The 10100-nt window shown below is 43.7% G+C and overlaps 1 protein-coding gene across 1 annotated transcript in view; it reads right to left on the reverse strand.

Moving 5' to 3' along the window:
• CERT1 (ceramide transporter 1) overlaps positions 1-9767 on the reverse strand; it is an 80867-nt gene extending 71100 nt beyond the window's left edge. Inside the window, exons 1-2 of the mRNA XM_086480479.1 lie at positions 9672-9767; positions 5839-5973 (exon numbers count right to left, since the gene is read on the reverse strand). Coding sequence (XP_086336605.1) covers positions 5839-5973; positions 9672-9767 — 231 coding nt within the window. The remainder of the gene's footprint in view (positions 1-5838; positions 5974-9671) is intronic.
• Positions 9768-10100: the final 333 nt, after the last annotated feature.

A 10100-nucleotide genomic window follows, 5' to 3' on the forward strand; every position in this document is an offset into this window, starting at 1 on the left:
TTTTCATAAACTGTAACTAACACATGTTTATATACCAGCCCTAATTTATAACATGAATATTTATTAAGTTCTTCACAATAGCAATTTATTGCCATTTAGGAAAAAAAATAATCTAAGACAATTCCTAAACTGTCTCTCACAGGCAGCCTTCAGTTTTCTACCTTCCTGCCTGTCCTGAGATCCAGATACAACAGACTGAAGAAATCCACCCTTTTAGAAGTCCATTCTGAAGGAGAAGGGCTTGCAACAAGTATATTAATATAAAACATCAAGCAACAGTGCTTTCTAATTACTGTTTCTGGAAAAAAAAAAAAACCAACACACTTCGTTTACTGAAAATCTCCATTATGCAAAATTTATTGCTCAATCCTGGTCCAGGCATTTCCCCAGAACTGTCTAAATGTCTCTTTACAACACAATAAAAAGACAGTGTTCTTAAAAAAAAAGACTAATAACCAATAGCATGTTTCCATTAAGATTTTGACATGAGTATGCATGATCACAGTATAACCAAAACAAATCATTGCACCACAGTTACTGCATCTTGTTTAAGCTACCAAATTAGAAAAACAAAAAGTTTTTCTACATCAGTAATACCTACAGAAAGGAAGATGAAGACCAACCACTGCATTAAAACACTGTGGCAGGTATGAATCCTATCTGAAGAAAAGCTGAAGGTTAAGTTGGAATATAAGCTGTTGGAACTCTTCCTGTACAGGTAGTCACCTTTAGTGACTAAAAATAGAAAACAGAAAGTTCACACATGGCTGAGTTTAACCATTCTTAAAATTTATGAAGCATGACACTTCTCTGACCATTTTTCAAGTTCCTCCACATGGATCCATGCAGAGAGCTATCATGACCAGCCAGATCCTTCCTGGAAAAATCCTAGAACTCATGAGATAAACACTTTGTTGTTAAGAATATATACACAGGCCTGAAAATCTATTAATATAAATTACCACCAGGATTAAGCTAGTGTTGGCCTTTCTGTGAGATGGCCTGAAGTAGAGGGGCACAGCAGATGACCTCAAGAGTTCCCTTCCATCTTAAGTTATTCTATCCATACCATGTTATTCTTGATATATCACACTGTGACTGCATGAGTTAGCAGGAGTCACTCTGTACAAAAGCAGTGATGGCACTATCAGAACAGACACAGTAATCAAGGAAAAGACAGTACAGGCTGAAAGGCCAGTTTGCCTGTAAATTTGACTTCCAGCTCTACAAAGCATTCCTGTTTGTTCTTTTAATGACAGATCCTAGACCTTCCAACTCCAAAGCTGATCCCACAGATCCACCACTACAGGACTACCACCACGTCCACTCCTAACCATGTACACAGAAGTCCCCGTTGAAAGTTTGACCTCAGGAATGAGAGAATTACAAAGCTTTACGGGTGTCTTTAATAAACATGACAGGCACTGATAACCAACTACAGCAGTAATTTAGGATGTCCAGGTTAGATTAATACAAGAAATCTGTGCCTATATGAACTTTTTATAATACCCATAATTTCTTCTCATCCCTTGACCACATAGCAGAACTTAGAACTTTCCAAGCTTCCGCCCTGTTACAAACCAATTAAACACTTCTGAGATGTTTTTCCTTACCTGGCTAAAAGGAACTCAGTTAGCATCGTGTATTGACTTTCATCGTCCTCCCCCATAACTTAATTCACACAGCCAGTTCTTGACAGTTCATTATTTGATGTAATCCAGTAAGTATACAATAAATATTCATCCTTTAATCCTCTATTCCAGAAGAATCAGCTCTTTTCAGTCCCAGTGGTTAATATAACAAGCAGTCAAACCAGACCCCATCTTTTCCATTCAATTAAAGACTATTGTTACAGAAACCTACCTGTTTTGGAGGGATGACACTATGATTCTACACTTGAAATAACTGAAGAAGATATTTTAACAAGCTGATTTAACAAGTCTTCCTCTCATTAAAGACGGGAGAGATGAGTGTCTTATAAAATATCCCTGTAGAATTACCTGTCTATCAATCTCTGCCCAATGTAACAGGAGTGATAAAACAAAGTGCAGAAGCAACTGTGGCTTTCTGAATACAACATTCATGTCTCAATACTACGACTTATCATTATGCTGATCTTCATTGCTGGAAGTACATACAGTAAGACTACTCAGTGACAGCAGCCTTCCAAATTTACACTTAAACAACAACAAAATGGGAACATTCTATACTACTATGTAATAGGTTTGTGTGGCAAGGGTTTTTTTGGGGGGTGGGGGAGGGTGGGGTGGGTGTGGTGTGTTTACAGGGGTGGCTTCTGTGAGAAGCTGCTAGAAGTTTCCTCTGTGCCCAATACAGCCAGTGCCAGCCGGCTTTAAGATGGACCTACTGCTGGCCAAGATCGAGCCAATCAGTGACGGTGATTGTGCCTCTGTGATAACATGTTTAAGAGGAAAAAAAAAAGTTACTGTGCAGCAGTAATTGCAGCAAACGAGAGGAGTGAGAATATGTGAGAGAAACGTTCTGCAGACACCAAGGTCAGTGAAGAAGGAGGGGGAGGAGGTGCTCCAGGCACCAGAGCAGTGATTCCCTGGTGGCCTGTGGTGAAGACCGTGGTGAGGCAGGCTGTCCCCCTGCAGCCCATGGGCGGTGGAGCAGATGACTGCCTACACCCCGTGGAGGACCCCGTGTCGGAGTAGGTGGATGCCTGAAGGAAGCTGTGAACCTGTGGGAAGCCTGCACCGGAGCAGGCTCCTGGCAGGACCTGTGGCCCGTGGAGAGAGAGAAGCCCACGCTGGAGCAGTTGGTTCCTGAAGGACTGCACACCATGGAGGAGACCCACACCGGAGCAGTTCGTGCAGAACTGTAGCCCGTGGGAAGGACTCACGCTGGAGAAGACATGAAGGACTGTTTCCCATGAGAGGGACCCCACATTGGAGCTGGGGAAGTGTGTGAGGAGTCCTCCCCCTGAGGAGAAAGGACTGGCAGAAAACAGCAGTGTGACAAACTGATCGCAATCCCCATTCCCTGTCCCTCTGTGCCGCTCGGAGTGAGAGGAAACCGGGAAAAAAATTAAGCCTGGGAAAGAAGGAAGGGGTGGGAGGAAGGTGTTTTTAAGATTTGGGTTTATTTCTCATTACTTCCCTCTCAGTTAATTGGTAATAAATTACATTTTGCCCAAGTTGAGTCTGTTTTGCCCATGACGGTAAATGTTGAGTGATTTCCCTGTTCTCGTCTCAACCTCACAAACCTGGTGTTACATTTTCTCTCCCTTGTCCAGCTGAGGGGCAGAGAGTCATAGAGCAGCTTTGGAGGGCACCTGGCATCCAGCCAGGGTCAAACCACCACATACTAGTAGCATTAATTACACACAGAAAAATTCATTACCTTCCCCATTGAATCCATGAAGAAAGCTTCATGAAAATCCAGTCACCCTTTCCTACAAGGAAACACTGCAGCCATCAACACCATCTCACACCACTCATGTCCTGCTTTGTACTGAAGGAAGGCTTACTGAAATATACCAGGTTAGGAGATAAGTAGTTACTATGCCTGACTCTACATCAGCAAGATCAAGGAAAACTAAACTTACAGTATAATGAAAGACTGTTGAAAAATCCACATCAAATCAGTTCTACCGAACATTAAGCCAGCAAGAAGCCCGACTTCCCCTCTCTACCAAAATAATCACAAGACAAAGTGAAGATTAAGTTCCACTAACAGCAGAAGTAGTCTTCATACATTATCACCTCAACATTTATTTTATTACCTATTGGTGTTCTCCTATGCAATCGAGTATATGCTAGTAAGCCTACAGTTAGTAAGACATTACGAGAACATGAAAGTAAAGATTAACTATGTACCTCAGGAAGAGTATTTTAAACATTTATCTTCAGGCATAACTAACTTTCTATTGAATACATAGGTTTAAAAAAATACATTCAATTTGCCACCATACAACTATAAAACCAGAAGCATTCATGCTAAACTCTGGCTTAGAAGAGTAACTTCTGAAAAATAAGAGGTAGAACAATTGTATGACAGTTTCAAAAGTAAATTTCTGCATCCTAGAGACATGAAATGATCCAATAGTACTCCTGAACCTCTAATCCACAACAATCAGTTTAGCTGCAGCTAGAAATAATTAACAGGAGTTTACTAGGTTTCAGAGATGCCGTCTCAAACCACAACCAAGCAATTAGACTGCCAAATACCACTCACAAAGCGTAAGTCTGAATGCAAATGGCATAACTAAAATATCAGATTAACTTTTAGAACAAAAAGCGGGCGCAGCTCTTTCTTCAACTCCGTAGTTTCTTTCTCAATGTACTTACAAAGCTCAAGAACGGAAAAAAATGCAACAATTCAACTCCAAGTTACCAGATGTAACAAGTGCCAGATAAAAGAGGAAAAAAGCTATTTATAAGAAGTTCCAGTGTTACAAACTTCCTAGCCAGAAGATAAGCTCGCCAACTTCGCTTCACAAAGTGCAATGTACCAAAACATTCCAGCAGCAATAGCAGCATCACTATAATCTCTCACTCCGCCACCGCAACTGGAATTCAGGCTGCTGAGATGTGCACCACAGTATGCTTCCAGACATTCCTTGGCCTACCACCCTGACACCACCTTCCTGTCTCTGCCTGGTTGACATGTTAAGCCTGTAGTAGTGAACTTAAGACCTTTTTGGAAGTACTGATCAGAGGCTGGTTCTACTACAGACTGCCAAAAGTACACTTAAGTCAGAATTCCTAGAGACTGTCGTTGCGCACCATATATTCCTAAGTCAAATCTTGAGCACGCTTTAATTTTAATCAGTTTAAAAAAAGTTTTAAAATAAGTGAGGTCATCTGTTTTAATTTTTACATGACTGCAATACCTGTCAGACATCTAAATGTAAAAATCTGCCTTTTCTTCACAAGCTTCTTTCCAAAACACATACAGTTGATGTAATCAATCCAGTCTTTTTTTTTTTTTCAAACCAGTCTGTGGTTAATAGAATTCTGCTCCTAAGCTGAATATTAGTAAGAAAGAAAGCTTCTCATTCGTCATCCTTAATTCAGTTTGAAAAAAACCTCACATTCGGTGCATTAAGAACATAAATAGTAAGATTTAACACCACTGCTCTAGGATCTTGTGTGCTACACAGAAGTCCAGCTATTTTTTCTGTAAATCACATAACTGGATTGACTGTTTAACAGTAACACAGGAAAGCTACAGCATGCTTTTTGAGAAGCATTGTAATAAATACACATCATAATTCTAAAAGCCACAAAAAGCAGATTTTTCTTTATCTTCTAAGGTTGATTCATCTTTATGAGATTTCATTTACATGAAGGCTCTTTATTCTTACCAGTGTAATACCAGATCTTTTAGCATTAGACAAAAACAGCAACACACTAACTTGTTCAGAGGAGGAAGAAGGTAGCAGAACATTTTCTTTTGGAAATGTTGTACAGAGCCACGCTCACAAGGTAGTCAAAGAACTACTACACTCTCTCTCTAGTGCAAAGTGCAAAGACTGTGACAGATGGTACCTCCTTTGGGAGCTTGGTCTAGGATCTTAGGCTGACCCCTGGAAAAACTTCGCAGCCTCCAGAGGTAAACTGTATCCCTACCCACAGAAACCTCTAACGTAAGAGATGAAAAGCTGTTTACTGCAGCCACAAATGAGAACAGCTGGTTTTCTTATTAGGAACTCCTTGTCCTGCACCACAGTGATCCACTGATACCACTAACTATCATAATAGATGACCTAATAGAATTTGCCATACCCCTGTTTGCTTTCACCAGACATTAGCCTACAAATATGTAACACCTCAAAACAGGAAGAGACGGCAACAATGAAATAGCACTTACTGTAATCACAGCCTTGCTCAGACAGATAGAGCCTCTGCAGCCATACTCCGTTTCATCTTCAGACTTGTAATAACTGAGTGTGTTGCTTTTCAGAACTACCCATCGATCCTGCCACCCATGAATGTAGTTGGTCCACTGTAAAAAAAAAAAAGCCAAAGATCAGCTAATAGAAAAATAACAATAAAGGCAGTGTGGCTGGCATATCTCAGGCTTTCAAGCACCAGGAGAAAAAAAAAGCAACTTATTTTTAAAAGTTCTTCCCAACTGAAAATTTTATTCCACTCAGAGCTTCCAAAATAATTTTACAGACTCCTAAAGGTACTAAAACCCATCTGTTTCAAATGACCAATAAGATAACAGTTGTCTTGACTGCAAGTGTATTGCCAAGGCCAGTTAAAATGAAGGTAATAAACATACTGATGACACAAATTGAGGAAAGGGAGGTAGGGAGAAAAAGCAAACATTTAAGCACTAAGGTGAGTTTAGCCACTTGATTTAAAATCTGGAGTTAGACCAAAAGCCAAACTTAAGTGGAATATGAAATAATTTATTTTATATAAAAAGTTAATTTCCACAAAGATGATTTTACTTAAGTATCTAGTTCTCTTCATAAATACAAACATGCCATTATCCCACAGTACAGCATACAGCTATTGTAGGATCTAGAGTAGTCAGTTCTGTAATCAATTTAATATTGCCTATAGATAATACTTTAGGTTTTAGTTCCTAACCACACTGTCATTAAAAGATATTTTCTCATCAGCAGACATCAAATCATCCTTCCACTACTGAGATTTTTCTAGGGACTCCACACTCACACATGGTATGAAACTGATATTCCATGAACAAGTCCTGGATTCCCCCCTACAGAGACCTAGTAACAAGTGACTAAAAGTTCTGGTTATTAATCTTGTATTTGCAACATCTTCCCAGCTGCACTTTGTAGACTCATACGACACTGACAGAGCATCAGGACTACTCTGTAACTCTGTCTATACGCTGGTGCTTGGTCTTCAATTACAGTGCAAAAACTGTAAATTACCTAAAAACGGAAACACAAGCATCAAAAAATCATTTTATCAGGCAAGAATTTCTTCGATCATGACTACCGCTCTTTGACAAAAAGCTCTGAGAAAAAAGCTCTTTTTTAGCATTTAAGTCTAACCATTATTCATCATTTTCTAGCATATAAATGGGGAAGAAGCAAGTTGACTAACAGCCTTGTTTCCCTAGTTAACACATGTCCCCTAACAACATGTTAACTCCACTAATAACAAGAGGTTGAAGGAAAAAAAAATTCTATAGCTGAGAAATTCCTAACAATTTTCAAGCATAGATAAGACCTTGATTTGCTCTCCAAAGATTAAGCCCTTTTTGATCTCTTAATACACTGAATTGCTAAGTTCAGTATTTCTTAAAAGGAAGCCTCAGCTGCGCTCAGTACATGAACTGGCAGCACAAGCGGTAATGGAGGTATATTGTTTCCTGCCTCCCTCTTTTCCATCTCTCATGTTCCCAACTCCTTCCAGATGTGAAAGGCAAGAGTCCAAAGTTATGTTGGGCAAAAGAGCAAGGGACAGGGAGGAAAGCACCTTTCCTTCTTTGACAGAGTTAAGCAAGACAAATACAGCAATCAATCTTGCATTTGCTGTTACAATTAAAATGTGCCAAGAATTAGGAGACTTCTTAAAGCATACTGGGTAGGCACAAGGTTTTGGCAAAGACAGCACCACTGGTTTTTCAAGCACCTAGATTCTTGTGCTTCAAGAAAGACTCTTCCACACCGAAGTTCTCTCTTTGTATCCACCTTAAAATTCATGTTAGCAGGAAATACAATGGAAAAAAAGCCTAGAGTTCTGCAACATTTAAAGAGACCAGCAGAGCATATTTATAAATAAGCTTCTCTTACCACATTACTCCATTTCCTTCAAAGCTTCTCTCTTTAGCAAAGGGCAGAATAAGTGAAACACTACTAAGCACATAGAGAACTGCAGCCTATTTTTATAGCTTTAGAAATTAATTATACACGATAAATTATTAAAAATAGGTAACTCCTTAACAGAAAGTTTGGTATGCTACCATTTCATTTTAATTAGTTTGTCTCAAGCATTTCTAAGGCATCAGCTAACAAAAGGTAACATTATCCCTCAAGTATATTCACTGCAACAGGTTTCACCATACTTGACTGTTTGGATTACATCCCGCATTCTCTCAGGAAAGGCAATGTCAGCTACACTCAGCATAAACATCCAGAAAAATAAAAAGGTTGTACATATCTAAGCTACAGAATGTCAGAAGCCACAGCTTCACCTACTACACCAGTAAGAAATGGCACCTGGACTTAATCAAGTATTTCATTTGCCAACATAAATATCAAGTACATCCCACAAATTACAATCCTTCTAATGATGGAAGCATCTATCAAAGGAACACTTTGCAATGGAATAAAAAAAAAAAAAAACACGGTAAAACTACAGTAAACCAAAACCTCACGTTTTTACTGCTGTAACAACTCACACCCACCTCACCCCCTCTCTCCCCTATCCACCATTAGATGACAAGATCTCACAAATGAAAGCAGAGATCCTTTTCTCCTAACTATTCCTCTCATCTCTGGGGTTAGAAACATTTTCAGGCTACGAGAAGTTCACCAAGTCCCTCACAAAAAGCAGAGCGCTTGCTCCGTTATGGCTGTTTTCTCAGCATCCAGGGCTCATTTATGATCTGTGTACCCTGTGACCTGTGCCTCCTACATTGGCTTGCGTCCAGCCTTATCGTGCAGGGCAGCAAAAAAATCAAAACACAGTGCTTAAATTCTAAAGATGTTTCAATATTATTCTGAAAGTACTTTCTGTAATAAAAAAAAAATCTGCGTTCCAACTTAGAATTGCATAGTAAACTTTAAAGCACTCCTAAAACCAAAATTGCCCAGTATTACCCAACACACACTTGCAAGTCATCTTATTTTCAGTGATAGAAAAAAAGTGATGTTTATTTTTAAAAGGGGAAACAAGCTTAGGGCCATTTTCCTTCCGCTCCTCCCCGCCTCCCGTATCTCTTGCTGCAGGAGTATTTTATTGCCCTGTTTTGATATCTGGACTGAAGGCCGTGCCACTCCTGTGCCGGTGCCCGCTCCTGGGGAGCGACACGGGCTGCGCCTGCCTTCGCCAGCTCCCGAGAAGCAAGCGGGACGCCGCGGCCCCAGCCCGCACCTGGGCCCGCCGCCGGCTCCGGCCAGGAGCCTGAGGCGCGGGGGAGACGCCCTCCCCCGGCGCACCCGGCCGCCTCCTCCCAGGCCTGGCTCTGCGGAACCTCAAGCCCGGCAGCCAGCGGGCTCGGGGCGGTTGCAAGGGGCGGCAGGGACCCTCGGCCCGGGCTGCAACAACGCCTTCCCCAGCCGCCCGGCCGGGCTGAAGCGGCGGCCGCGGCTCTCCCCCGAAGAAGTGCTTTCTCCCGGGGTGGGGAGGGGCGGGCGGCAGCTGCGCAGAGGCGGGGGGCCCGGCGGCGGGGATGTACTGGTGCCCGCGGCTGAGGGAGGGGGCGCGGGCGGCTGGCGCCGGGCGCCGCAGCGACTGCCTGGCAGGCTCCCCGCCGTCAGGTGGCGGCTGCCCCGGCCGTGCCAGCGCCTCCCTCCGAGCCTCCCAGCCCCCACCACCAGGCCCCTCCACCGGCGCCGGGCGCCTCGGCCTGACCCTCCGGAACGGGCAGAAGACAGGCAGGCAGGGCTGACAGCCTTCAGTCAGCCACGAAGCGGCGGGGGAGAGGCGGAGCGCGGAGAAAGGAAGCGAGAGGCCCCGGGGCGCGGGCTGCGGGGAAGGGGAGAGGAGGCTTACCTTGCTGAGCACCCCGCAGAGCTCAACAGGCAGCCCGAGCTCGGTCTCGGCGTCCTCCTCGGAGCCGGAGGAATTCCAGCTCTGGTTGTCCGACATGGAGACCCAAGCCACAGCCACCGCCGAGGCGGGAAGAGCTGAAGCGGCCCCCGCCCACAGCAGCCTCACCCTCCTCCTGCCGAAGGGACGGGAGCGGCGGGCTCTACCTGAGCGGCACCGCTCTGCGCCGTCGGGTGCCACCAGCGCCGCCCGCCCCTGCCAGTGACCGGCGGGCGCCGAGGCACGCAGGCTCGGGCGTCCGCCTCACCGTAGCTCCGCAGCCCCCGCCCGCGGCAAGAGCCACAACATAGAGGTGGCGAGGGGAGGAGGAGCCAGCGCGCGTCCGCCTGCCGCGCACCCGGCTCAGAGCTCCGCCGCTCCTACCGCCGCCAT

Source organism: Leptosomus discolor, chromosome Z, assembly GCF_034619465.1.
Source record: "Leptosomus discolor isolate bLepDis1 chromosome Z, bLepDis1.hap2, whole genome shotgun sequence".
NCBI classification, from domain to species: domain Eukaryota; kingdom Metazoa; phylum Chordata; class Aves; order Leptosomiformes; family Leptosomidae; genus Leptosomus; species Leptosomus discolor.